The 13,497-nt window shown below is 40.0% G+C and overlaps 1 protein-coding gene across 7 annotated transcripts in view; it reads right to left on the bottom strand.

Moving 5' to 3' along the window:
* Positions 1-490: 490 nt before the first annotated feature.
* ATL2 (atlastin GTPase 2) overlaps positions 491-13,497 on the bottom strand; it is a 37,420-nt gene continuing 24,413 nt past the window's right edge. For 5 of the 7 annotated variants that reach the window (XM_042875763.1, XM_042875780.1, XM_042875789.1 and 2 more), the window contains exons 5-13: positions 13,023-13,073; positions 10,924-10,980; positions 9,930-10,022; positions 9,535-9,673; positions 8,572-8,699; positions 6,934-6,990; positions 5,699-5,770; positions 2,744-3,175; positions 491-712 (exon numbers count right to left, since the gene is read on the bottom strand). In XM_042875763.1, coding sequence (XP_042731697.1) covers positions 593-712; positions 2,744-3,175; positions 5,699-5,770; positions 6,934-6,990; positions 8,572-8,699; positions 9,535-9,673; positions 9,930-10,022; positions 10,924-10,980; positions 13,023-13,073 — 1,149 coding nt within the window. In that variant the 3' untranslated portion in view covers positions 491-592. Of the gene's footprint in view, positions 713-733; positions 1,347-2,743; positions 3,176-5,698; positions 5,771-6,933; positions 6,991-8,571; positions 8,700-9,534; positions 9,674-9,929; positions 10,023-10,923; positions 10,981-13,022; positions 13,074-13,497 lie in introns of those variants that run through there. The other 2 variants (XM_042875771.1, XM_042875812.1) reach the window with 2 other exon arrangements.

Raw genomic sequence — 13,497 nt, 5'->3', positions numbered from 1 at the left:
CCATCAGCAGTGTGAGGAACCAACATACATGTTTGTGTAACACTGGTATAAAAGGCAGTAAAGCAGGATGCATATCTAACATAGTGGCTCTAATAGCTTCACCAACTCCATACGCAGAAACGTTCTGGCCTCAGAGGTGGCAAAGGGGTGTTGTAGAGCTCGGTACACCTGGGGACAGCACAGCACCCCTTACAAGGTCTGATCCTTACTTCCCTGAAGTTATCTCCCGCAGAGGACAGGCTCCCACCGTAAGCCAGACACCGCATCAACTCAAACACTGGGGGGCAGATCCCTCCCCCTCACACACCCCAAAACGCACACATGCACGGTTCACCAGGACTATGCTTAAAAACACACCCCTCCCACCCACCCCCAGTCTCCAATGGCACCGGTTTGTCTCAGAAGCAGAGCACTTGACAAACTTACTCTCCCCAGGTGATGGCAGCAGTCTGCGAAGCCAGTCACACTAAACTACTTCTACAGTTGATTGTAAACTTTGGTTTATTTTTATTTTTATTTTTTTTTATTGAGTTCTCATGGTACAGCAAGCATGTCTAGGATGAGAGGGCAGAGTTGAAGAGGAGATGTACTGTCAGTCTGTCTTTAGTCTGGCATGGTGAGACACCTGCTCGGTCAGGCCTGCTTTGATAGAGTTTCTAACAGACTGCCTCATATGATCCTCCACCAAATTATCACTCATGGGCTTCAACACCTGTGGAATGAGAAACGTGCAAAGAAACAAAAAAATGAGGTAACCAAAGAAAATAAAATATAAAAAAAACATACAAAAAGATGAGACTTGAAATAATGGAAAAATTTGGAATGCTGAAGCCTGACACAAACTGGCATGAACTGAAATAGATGAGTTTCACTGCTACACTAATGAGGTTAAACCAGTCACATGCTATGAACACAAGTGATATCCCTCCTACACAGCAGTATTTCTCTGAATTCAAACCACTTTACAGTTCCTAGAAGGTGGATGTGCAATTCCATACCCTATATGCAGCATCAGTCTGGTATGGTTACAGCATTTACGCAGACCGGCCCAGACGGTCCAGCTTATTGTCCTATGTGTGTAAGTTGTGAACACTTCAGATACAGAAAGAAAGTTAAAAACACTGGCTAGTTTTTCTTCTTGTTATTGTTGGATGGGAGTCGCTGTCGCGGCACTGATGTAAGAGCACGGCGAATTGTTCGGCATCTAAGGACTTCAAAGAGTTTGAAAAACACCTAGAACATGAATTGAGCTGTTAGGAAACGTGGCTCTCAGAAGGCAGCAGATAAAGTCAGTTAAGTTCAGAAAAATCTGATTGCCAGCAACTTCTTACCTTCCTGGGATTCCTCTGAAGCATGGAGGGAAAAGAAAGAAAAATCAATAGAAAGAATATGGGACGTACAGAGTGACTCAGACCAGGACCAATAAATGCTTTGCCTGTTATCTGTGATGTAGAATAACAACAGAAAGAGCAAACTCCTTTGGAGAACACCTTCCTCTAGCCCACAAAAGCTCCTGCTGCCGTAAACCACGTTCTTCCCCTCCTCAGGGAAGGCCAGTGATCAAACTAAACTCACATGCTGTAGGTATCCTCCAGCAGAACTGCTCTCATAGGGAGCAGTGCACAACCAGCTGACACCCTCCACTTTTCCTGTAGTGCTCTTCGGCTCCAAGCTCAAAAGCAAGAAGCTACAGTGGTACAGAAGAGCCTCAATTTTAACCACTAATCAAGCAGTGTAACTCAATTTAGTATATTTTCTCATTTCCTTCCTTTTATTAGAAATCCACTTTTTCTCTCCAGTTATTTCAGAGTAATTCATTATCCTACACAGCTGCCAGAGACAGGTTGAGTATACCAGTGCCTACAAAAAGCCTGGAATAAAGTTATTTGAGATGTACAAGACTGCATCCGCATAGTTATTTGTTTGTGCTGAGCAGGACCTATTTTAGTATCATCCTGGGTCAATTCAGTCAGCCCTTTTAACTGGTAGTAACAACAGCTCTAAAAGCACTTCCCTTTGTTGGCATCTAACATAGCTACTAGGAATGTTCCAAAAGCTACTTGGAAGAGTTGGTCAGTTGGTCAAGATCTTCACACTGGCTGTACTGGGATAGCTATGTTAACTGGATTCAGACAGAAGATCTTTGTACAGATGCCTTTGGTACTGTTGACACTCAAGTCTTCTCGTTCTTTGTCTAACAAGCATCACAATAACCATGCTATCTGAAGTATCACACACAGCACAAGTTTTCCAGGAAGAGGAAGGAACTTGGTGTACAACAACTACTGCGAGTCTGTCTGGTCACCCATCAGCCATTTTCCTTCAGGTCTAATTAATCCTCCAGAGACACACCATTTGGTGAAATGCAAAAGGACAGCACTGTTTTTAACATGCACATTTCTTAAGCCATTGGAAATATTTTATCCAGCTCATCCACAGTGCAGGCCTGCCACTTTAAACTTACCTTTAAAAGCACAATTTTTCCGCTTCAAGTAGTAATAAGATTTTTAAAGAGTCCTTCCACTCTTACCATTCAAGCATCTAGTAAGGCCTGTAACATTCCTGGGCTAGCATTGCCTGTAAGCTCTGCTAAAGAGATCAGTCACATTTCTAAGCTAATTTTCCCTTCAGCAAAACTAGCATTCTTTATTAAGTCTACACCAGCTTTTCACTCACAGCACTGAACAGAAACTATTTTGTATGTTTGCTCAAAAAAAGATTTGTCATTAAAATAGATACCAACCTGTTCCCATATAGCTTCAGCGATCTGATCAATGGCTGTTCCAACTTCTCTGAATTCCCCAGAGTACTTAACGTATGCCCACGTACAAAAGGATATAAGAGCCATCCCCAGCACAAGATTACACAGGGTAGCTATGGAGTTCATACCAAGGAACCCAGTCAGTCCTGAGATTATATACATGGCAAACATGACTGCAAATAGGGTGGCAGGGGTACGAGCAGCGTAAAATATGTTTTTGCCATCATTGTGCTTCACAAAGTTTGCATAGATCTCGTCGATTTCTGCCTCAAGCTGATCCTGGTAGCGCCGACAGAACTCCTCCCCTCCCATCTTCTTCACAGAGCAGAAATGCTTGACAGCTGACTCTTTGAAATCCTGGTGCTTCCGCTCAAGATCCGATGGGGCAATGTAAGGCTTATCTCCTCCACAAATCTGCAGGAACAATCAGGTGGCGTCAACACATACAGCATCTCGTCCTGTACAGAAAGCAAACCTGCTCCTTGCTGCTTACCCTTCAAACCACTATCAGACTGACTCCTGCAATTTTCCTCTGTAAGGTCTGGAGTGCCATCCCAAGGGAAGCAGCTAAAAGTACTCTGCATCATGGACCTGCAAATGCCTAAACTGCCTGACTGTATACAAAGCCATAACACGTGACAGGACTAATACTTTCTGTGTTCTCCTTCAGGTAAGCCCATAAGGAGAGGACATCAACTCCACTGTAATTTCCTGCTATGAAGAGGGAAAAAGCAAAGAACATCCAGAGGCAGAGAAAGCTTGGCTAGAGAAAGGTTAAGTAGCACTCTTACGCCCTCCCCTCAGCTTTTTAGTTCAGACCACCCACCCCAATGAGAAGTTCAGCAACAAATCTGGACAAGCAGGGCAGATTTGGCCCACTCAGTAACTCCTTGGTTATTGCTGCCACTCACAGGCTCCAGGGAACTCATCAGGTGATACAAATTAACAAAAACTAGCTGCTGACAGCATCTTTAGCCTGTTCTTCCCTAGACTGCCCTCTAGGACAGTTGATTCATATCAACCTGAGAGAACAAGTTTCTGCTGAAGGGAGGAGAGCAGGGACTCGGATGGATACCTGCATTAAGGAGACCCATCATCTTCCTCCCCCTAAATAAGCACAAGTACAAAAATGGTTACGCTCTTAAGGACTAATCTGTAAAACTGACGTGTGACCACGAGGGCTACAGTCAGAGGGTACCTAGGACACAGATCCGAACTGCTCGCATCAGTCCTGACTCCTTGAGTCCCTTACAGTCAGACTATGCCTGAAGATTCTTTCCACGTGACCTTAAACTACAGCCTTCATCCTGTAACACAGGCAGACTTATCACAGTGCTCATCATCTCATTCTTCAAACACAACCTTAACTTTATCCTGCTGCTGTTCCTTCAGCTGGACACAGAAAGATCACTTTCTCAGAGTACAGCACGTCCTTTCTGCCTCACAAGATGTACATCTTCACTGGCTAGCTTTTTCAAAGCAAATCTCACTGTTAAAATCCTGACACCATCACCCCACCTGCTTGAGTTGAATAAGCACCTCTTTCTGCTTTTTCTTTTTTTTACAGTTCTCCATAGCTAGAAAGCTCCCTGGAAAACAGTTACTAATCTCTTATTTTCCAGAACAGTCTTTCCACGTTCCCCAGAGTACTGTAATAAGAGGAGATCCTTGTGCATCAAAACCACGGCTTGCCATGCAGATACTGCCACTGTTCTCCGATGCTCTGTGTGCCTGCACTTGTTTTTCCTTACATTTAAGATCATTAAGAGAGAGTGTTTATGCATACTTAGAAAGAGGGCTTTGGCTCATGAGGAGAGCTCAAGGCACTGCGGTAAGAAATATCCATACATAACCCAGCCTTAAGCCTCGTTCCTGAAAACAGAAGTTTCAAAGCTGTGTCACATTACGAGCATTTGGGACTTCTGCATAAGAACTGATTTAAGATATTTGTGTTTCATCTCTACAGCAATATAAAAATATACAATACTGAGGGAAATTACTATGGAAACATGAGTCTGTTTAGGAGAACATTTGTTTCTGTTTATTCCTTGCTCCAAGTAAGGAAGTCCTACAACTATGGTATCTTAGTAGCCAATAAAAAGTCAAGACAGGAAAACAGACTGGGCTTTTTTTTTTTTCTTTCCTTCAAATACACAACATAAGTTATTTCAAGAGATATCCAAAAATGGAAACAAATGAAGGAGTCCCTCTACATCAGCATTCTCAGCTCAGCCTGCTAACAGCTGAAACTGCCTAGCCTGCCACTAGCACTAGGTCTTATTCTAACTTCAAAACAGAAAGCTATTTTAGTGATTAAGACCAGAATTTGCCCGCTTAGTAGGGAGCTGTGTTTGTAGCATGTTATCACACCCACTGGTCCCCTCCCAATATAAAGTTTCACAATGAGCATAGTCTCGTTAAACTTTAAGACATGCAACTGCTTTCAGAATTGGCTGTGATAAAAACCTTGTGTAACACTATGAAATCCACCTATAAAAGTTACTAACTTGAAGAGAAAAAGCAAGTAGGAAATGGCATACATAGTTTTGGTATTTCAAGGGTTTGCTTCAAAGGATTTTAATCCACATATTTGACAGCTAATAGACAATTGCTACTCAAAACTGTGAAACCATACTAGAACTCTACCCTCAGATGCCCTGACACCACATCTCTTCATTTACCTGTCTATTTCATGTTACAAGCTTTAAGATGTGTCAGGAGCAGCAGCAGGAATCCACAGGTGGTTTCTTACAAACTCCCATTCCCACACCGCCCCACCAATTCCTATCTCAAAGAAACCCAGATGCACTACATCAGATACCCATCCTGGCTGCCTAAGCTATTTTTTCCCCCCATTAACACACTACTGACCTACACCAACCACTAAAACAGAAAGCCCGTATTTACATTCAGTTAGAAAAAGTTTTGTTACCATACCTGCTCCATGCCTTTACTGTACAAGTCTTTTGCTCCTGCCACAGCAGCAAGATTATTTGCCTCAGCTGTTGCCTAGAAAACATTGAGAACCACTTATCACTATATACTACCAGCTAGTTTTACACATGTATCTGCACTGTCCAACATATTCCAGCAACCACCACCAAACATAACGACTGCCAAGAAAATGCCCCACACAAACAAGTGAAGGTTGGAGATGTACGTTAAGACACATTATGGACTAGGAGAAAGGTTTTTTCAGCTAATACAACTCTGAACAAACTCCCATGTGCTTGTACAGCTTGTTACTGTGAGCAATCTCTTCTGAGTGTTCTACTGTTAAAAAGCAAATAAGGATCTCTAAACTACTGAACGTTAATCCTGACACATCGCTGTCTGTGAGGAAAGCAGCAAGCTGGTATTAATTCTGCACTGTGTATGTGCAGTTTGGGTGTCTATCTGTAAGGACTTATACTACTTTCAAACTGTGTCACATCAGGGACAGTTATTCTGGCTCATACTGCAAGATGTCATCATCTTTACCTCTCAGCCACATTTATAGCATGTTAATTAGAGGACATGGTAACCACCTCTTTCATTGTGAAAAGTTCTCTCAATCACCCACTCTCCCCAAAAGTCTCAAAAATTGTTTCCTCAACTATTCTAGGTATTGACTTGCCCTCCATGTTTTAATGAGGTGACACTAAAAGCTTAATTTTAACCATTTCATGTGGGTAATATTTTTTTAACTGGCTCTAGAGTCTGTACTTAGAAGAAAACTATCACAAAAATCTGAGTGTTCATCACATAGCTTTATATAGTCACTATTTCTAATTACTTTATAGCTGATTACACCCTCTTTAGATCAACACAGAAAGGAAAGTTCAGTGTAGTTACCTGATCTTTGTTGCACATGTTTGTTTGTTAGGAGCCCACTGTGAGACAGTAGTATTAGCTGCACTACTATAATCTTTCTCCATTTTGTCTACTAAGGCTGATACTAAAAGCCCTCTGAATACTGTCTGAAAGACACTGACAGAAGAGCAAGTTATTAAAGGAAACTTATGCCTGAAATTGAAGCAGGTAAAAAAAAAAAAAAAAGAAACAATGCCCCCTGCTTCACTTGCTTTTAAAGCACACAGTTCCTTCAAGAATTACAAGTGTGTGTGTGGAAGCTTCACATTCCCAAGGGTCGTGACCAGGACTTATGAAATACACATCTACTATCAAAATACCTGCAGCATAGACTTTGGATGAGGTAGCTCCTCTCCTTGATAGATTTTAATGTAAGCCTAGAATCAAAAAGGAAAGGTTTCTTACTTCTTAAGCATATACGGGTAAGAAGGAAAGAGAAGGCATTACATAGAGACAAAGCTCATGAATTATTACTTTGTCATAATGACAAATACTCACACAAGTTTCTCCATACATCAATATTTGTCACTTGCCCATTTATCCCTAGTGCTTTAACCCCTTTACATTTCAGAAGCCTAACACGAAGCTCCCATAATCTCCAGTTAAAGCAAATCAAAGCAGTACTTGCTTTTAACAAAGCATTTCAAGTAACATGCTTTTACTGGTATTAAAAATAAGCTGTTCATCTCCACCAAAATGGTTCTCTTTCAATAGCCACTGGCAGGCTTTCTTAATGTGCAAGCACCAATAAACTATGAAGTCTGGCTTGTACTTTTTTTTTTTTAACTCTCTTTGGTAGCTATTACTTTGATAGCTATTTCCTTCAACTAAAACCCCTCAGTTTTCCAACTCAGAGTTCACGATTTCAGCTTTAGATCCAGACCAGGGAATGCTTTTTCCTGCACAACTGTTCCCAGGTTGGCTACTGCAACATGAATTAGACTGCTTTTCAATAGCCAAAAACAGTTTTATGATGCACTCCTTTTTGAACTGCCACTGAATATGTACTCCCTGCACCCTATGAGATCAAGCCTCACTAAAGAAGAAAACAGAGCAAGCTATATACAACCATGTGAACACCAAGAGACTGAGCACACCAGCTTCAGAGCAGATTTTATGCTTGTCAAAGCAGCCATGAGTACTGCATCCCATATCATACCTTCCACAAAGCATCTTCTTCTAAGCATACATAAAACAACACCATCTACGTGTCAGAGTTCTGGTCTCAGATTCCACTCCATGTAAGTGCTTCCATAACACCAGCTGACTTGCCATCAACACATGTTCAGAAGTAGTAATGTAAAATTCAAGTCATTAGGGATGCTGCTTTCCCATATGAAGGCAGCTAAGTCCTTTCAATTCAAAAAGAGCTATAAACCAGACCAACTCCTGGTGACGTTGGAATCATGCTACCATGTTACTCCTGATGTCATCATGATATCAGAACAGCTCAAGAGTTTAAGAGCTAGCAAGTACCCACAAATTTTATAGCGCACAATGGTGTAACACATGAAGATGCTTTCTTGCACTCACGTTGCATATTGCAAATTTGGAGGGATAGAAAGTAAGATGAGTTTTTTACCGCACACCTAGAAGCTTAGGAGCTGGATTTCTACCTGTCAGTGAGAGCTTTAAAGAAAACCAAAAAACAAAACACCCACCCACATAAATCCAGACAAACTAGATTCTCAAAATAGTAAAAACAAAGAAAAAAATCTCTATCTGATAGAACCTGAAGTATTTTAGCTTATTACCAAAAAAATATTGCTAACAGCAGATTGCAAAGGGCTATTGTGTTAAGCTGTGTGCCAGTTCTGGAAAGTCAGATAATGAAAGCAAAACTGTGATCAGTGGATGTCAGCCTAGATACCTTTATCTTCTCTGGGAACAAGATATCCTAAAATTAGAATATTTTCTTTCAAGCCATTAACAAAAATAATTAGCATGAGTTTGCTTACCTTGAAGTATTCTACAAGATCCCTACAGGTCACCTTGGATCCACTAATCTCTTTTTCTACCAAGTTCTCAGGGGCAAGCAGTAATGGTACCAAATTCCGCAGCTCTTTCTTAAAATCCTCATCTATATCTGGAAAAATTTAGTTTCAGAAAACAATCATTAGTTCTCTTTTCAATCTTATATTTCCTAAAGGAACACTGATAACCCATAACCCTTAACCCTTCAAAATAGCAACACAACTGCATTTTATTTTATTTTTTTTTTTAAACTTTTCAAGTCTTAAATACATGTTATGCCTCCATTAAGTTCTATTTTCTCCTGAAAGCTTGAATTCAAACAGAAAACTGAGTCCTGTAGACCTTGTAACATTCAAAGTACATTTCCCAATTACACCAGTCTCTTACACAACCTATAGGTTGTTTGTGCCTTCAGCACAGAACTAACCAGCATCCCAATATTGCACAGTCATATTTTTAGCCTTTGCCACCCTGATACATTCTCTCTACTGGGAGAAGCACAATAATGAAGAAATCCTAGCTGCCTCCCATTCCACAGTGGCAAAATCCTACAGTTATTTTACAGCCATTCCAGTTTAGACCTTTTTATTGAGCGAGTTCTTAAAGAAAAGCCTTTCAATATTAAGAAGAGTTCAGTCTTTTAATTTTACAAATGCTCATGTCTGCAATTTTTTTTTTTTATTTTTTTTAGAATCCTATTTAATGACCTTTAGGTATGTCTCACACTAATTGACACTACAGTCAACACCTAGATGCAAAGAAAGATATCCATCCCCTTTGAATTGATAAGAACACACAATACACGTTTCTAGATACCATCATTTCACCTTTTAGCCCCATATTTTTCCAATAAAACATTTCAATGGCCAACTATATCAGTGTTTAACTTTCATGACAAAATTAATTCAGTGATCTGAATAAAGAACACACAATAGAGATTTTCTTACCATTTAATCTCCCATCAAAATTTGGATTTGTTGCAACTTTAAGACCAGGGTGGGGCAACAGGAAACAGCCAAGGTTACTGAAACAGGAGTGAATATGCTTCCTTACATTCTGTAGCTCTTCATGTTGGTTTTGCTTCACCTGAAGAAAAAAAGCATTAAGAACTGCTAACAGTTTTGCAGCACTGCAAGAAAGACTGAGTATCAGTTTAAAAGCAGTAAGAGCACAAGATTGTATTTAAGCTTTCATTCTTGAACCTAGAAATGTAGAGTTCTAAATCCCAGCACTCTATACAAGTGGAAAAGCACAAAGAGCTAGGTCATTATGCATCACTATCTTGACAGTGAGGCATCACTTATGCCAGACCATGATACTAGGACTACTGTAAATAATTTACCTGCAATCTTTTCTCCAGGAACTTTTTTCCTCCTTCCAAGCCATACGCGTGCTCATAAGGGTAACTCCAATCTCTAATTAAGAACATCAGTGTCTGTAACAGGAAGAACAACAGTGGTTAATGGTTTGTATCATTCCCAAAGTCGAGAACTATGACACATGATTATTTTAAGATTAAAAAGTCTAAAACTGGGCTACTGTGAATGAATTATAGCTTTGTGGTGTAAGTATCAGCTCATTTAAAAGACACCACACACCAACACACAAGCAACTGCGACTGATTTCTTATCCGAAAAGTAGTATTTCAGCATCTCAAAAAAGACAGCTTCTCTTTTCCATGGGTTTACTTTTTGCTACCTCTGAGGGATTACATGGTCCATCCTCCTATTTATTAGCTGAAGATATAGAACTAACCTTGATGTTAGCCTTACATTAGATGAGGTGCTTTTAAAGGCTCCATCTTACCTGCGCCAACACAAGAGCATGAAGGACTCACACAAATATTCTAGAGACACAAGTTGTAAAAACTTGCCACTAGTACCTTTAAATGTTCAGAAGGATCATTTGATAATTCAGATTGAAAGGAATCTCAGACTTTGTCTCCACTAAATGTAAGAAGCCTCAAACCTTTCTCTAGATTAGCCAATAGAGAGAGGAAGTTAGCAATCTAGAGAACTCAAACACTAACATCACTGATGCTTCAAGTAAATGAAACATAGTATGGACCTGAACAGTATTTCAAAGCTATATGACCTATACTCACAAACACACAGCAAAGACCAACCACAACTCAAGTAGTAATGATTAGGAAGGAAAAAATGAAACTTTTCTCCTTAATGTCAGCACAAGACTTGACTTTCATACCTCCTTAATGCTTAAGCTCATCTTGTAAAGATGAGACTAGCTTGAGGCAAACTAATTTATCTTCATACATTATCCCAAGCTCATTTTCTATACATTCAATTGCTTACAACACATTTAATATGTACACTTACTTGAAACGGCTTTTGGTAAATTTCTTCCATTGCTAGTCTTCCATATTCTGTAAACAACTGATAGAAAGAGTGTAAGAGTGCCACACATAAAACAGTTTTCCACTGTAACAACTCACTATGTCACATTACATCACTAATAAATAAAGCATTCAATCTTAAACCCCATTATGGTTTAAAATGGCCAATGCAGCTCAAGAACAAGCACATCAACCTTCTGTAAAACTCAGGAAGGAAATAATTTCCACTGGTTTCACAGTGCCACACCAGAATTGTCATGGCACTGCAGCTCAAAATGGGCAGCCTGCAGGCTGTTCTCAGACGAAAGCTGAGCAGGTCTCCAGCCAGTTTCCAACACTTGTCTGCAAGGCTAAGGAGGTAAGCCTGCCTAACACTTGTCCCTTACTTACACAAAAGATCTGTTCCTCAGAATTTCAAGGAACTTGCCTAGACCCAAAGTAGCAGACATTCAAAGTCAAGCAGCTTCCCAGATCTCTACTTCAGCTTGCAATCTCATAATTTTTCTTACTCTTCAGCATAAAATGAAGTGTTAACTGTCTTCCTCTGGTTACTTTCACCATCTTTAATGCTAAAAGCAGCATTCTTCCTCTCCACGTTAAGCGGGCCAGCAAACTCATGAGAACACAAGTAAAAGATGAAGGAGGCATGCCAGTACCCTCTATAATCAGGCAATTGTTCCTCTGCATTAAAGCTAATCTCTCTGACACTTCAGGAAAAAAAAAAATCCTATGTGGACAATTTTCCCTTTGTTTGTCAGAAGAACATCTGAGAACTTACAAGACAGACAATACAAGCGAACTTCTAAGTCCCTGTCATCCTGAGCATAAAGCTTTGAAGAGGCCAAACATCCATGTGAGAATGGATTGTTTCTCTGACCCTGACTGCCCACTGCACTCACCTCCCTGCTACGTGAAAAAGACAGAGTGAGAGTATTTCAGACTAGCACATTTTCTTCTCTCAGCCCATGACTCCTTGTCCCCATCTTTACTGGGTAGGGAGTGCCTGTGCATTTGCTTCTTTTTAATTGCACTTCCCTCAAATCTCACTATTCACTATAACACAGATTTATCTATTCTGACTACACTGAGGTTGCCAAAGGTTATTAAAAGTTATTTGTAAATTATTTAAAAGCCAGACTTTCCTGACCCTTTCTGTTTGCTTGGAAATGTTTGGTTTTTTTTTATAGGGTTTGTTGTGTGGACTCCAGAGTTTTTTGGTTGTTTTTCTTTCCTTTGGCATACCACTCTTAACTGAGAACAGAATCAGAAGATTATGTTCAGTTAATTCACTTCTACTCCCAGCACTGGCAGCCAGCCTTCTGCAGCACTGAACAAGACAGAAGTCCTTTCAATCAGATGATATATAAATAATCAAGCTGCGACAAGGTCACGACCTGAGCACAGGCAGATATAAGTTGATACAAAACTGCTTTTGAAGCTACAGGTTTTAAGTTAAGGAGATAAAGCTCTTGTACCATTCACATGAAGCCACAATTCAGTGACATTTGACTACAACATCCCATTAGAGGATGAAAATCTCACAGTAGAAAGTGGACAACTCTTATGATTTTTGTTTCCAGACTGAATCGGACTCTCTAGAAGGTTCTCAGCTGAAAAACTAGAAAAGGTTTCCAGGCAGCAGATGCTCTTTCTTCTCCAAGTCACGTTCCCAAATTTCAGTAGAAACCAGTTATGAAACACTGTCAGTTTTCTAATTTTAGGGAAAAAAGAAGAAATATTGGAAACTTCTCATTAAGTGCTCTCAGGAATTACTTCCCATTCTAATCCTTTCTGGAATTTTGGCACTTCCTGTATAGAGAACAGACTTTCGGAAGACTTTACCAAATGAGAAGTTTATGCAATATTACTTTTATGCTGTCAAAGAGGAAACATCACAGCATCATGGAGTTGATGCAAATAATGTTTTTATAGGCAGCATTAGTTTTAGCATCAGGTCAGACTCAGTGCTTGCACTAAGTATAAAGCAGCTACCAAATCACAGTTCTATCAGTAGTAAATTCAAGAACAATTTCAAGATTGTCAGCTCAGACGTAGCTTAACATAAATTCTGTATATTCTTACCTGCAAATGTTGAAGGTCATCTTCCTGAATATTCTGGGACAAGTTGTATACCTAGAAGGAACAGTAAAGAAATTAAAACATGACTTGAAACCATTATCTTTAGCTCCTTTAGACCTCTTGAGTATTTTCACCACCTCCAGAAACATCCAACTACCTGAAAGCCAGTGTCTAAAAACCAGCCAAAGCAAACACTTCAAGAGAAGTCACTACCTTGACCTAGAGGTAATGACAAAAAAAAAAAAAAAAAAAAAAAAAAATCACTGCTGACTACCCTAATCCTTCTTAGAACATCCTCTTTCCAAGGAAAGAAGTGATAAAGAAATCTAGGAAGAATGCTGGAATGCTTCTAATTACAGCACAGTGGTGAGAGGGAAGGACTAAGATGGGCATGTCCATCTGCTGTTCTCAAGTTTAAGTGCTCCTGTGGCATCATCTCTATTTTAAAAACAGCTGGGCAGATGGTTCACCAGCCCTT

The sequence above is a fragment of the Lagopus leucura genome, unplaced genomic scaffold, assembly GCF_019238085.1.
Source record: "Lagopus leucura isolate 7727_CA_CO unplaced genomic scaffold, USGS_WTPT01 Super-Scaffold_73, whole genome shotgun sequence".
NCBI classification, from domain to species: domain Eukaryota; kingdom Metazoa; phylum Chordata; class Aves; order Galliformes; family Phasianidae; genus Lagopus; species Lagopus leucura.
The sequence above is the reverse complement of the archived record's forward strand: the minus strand, read 5'-3'. Positions and strand labels throughout refer to the sequence as shown.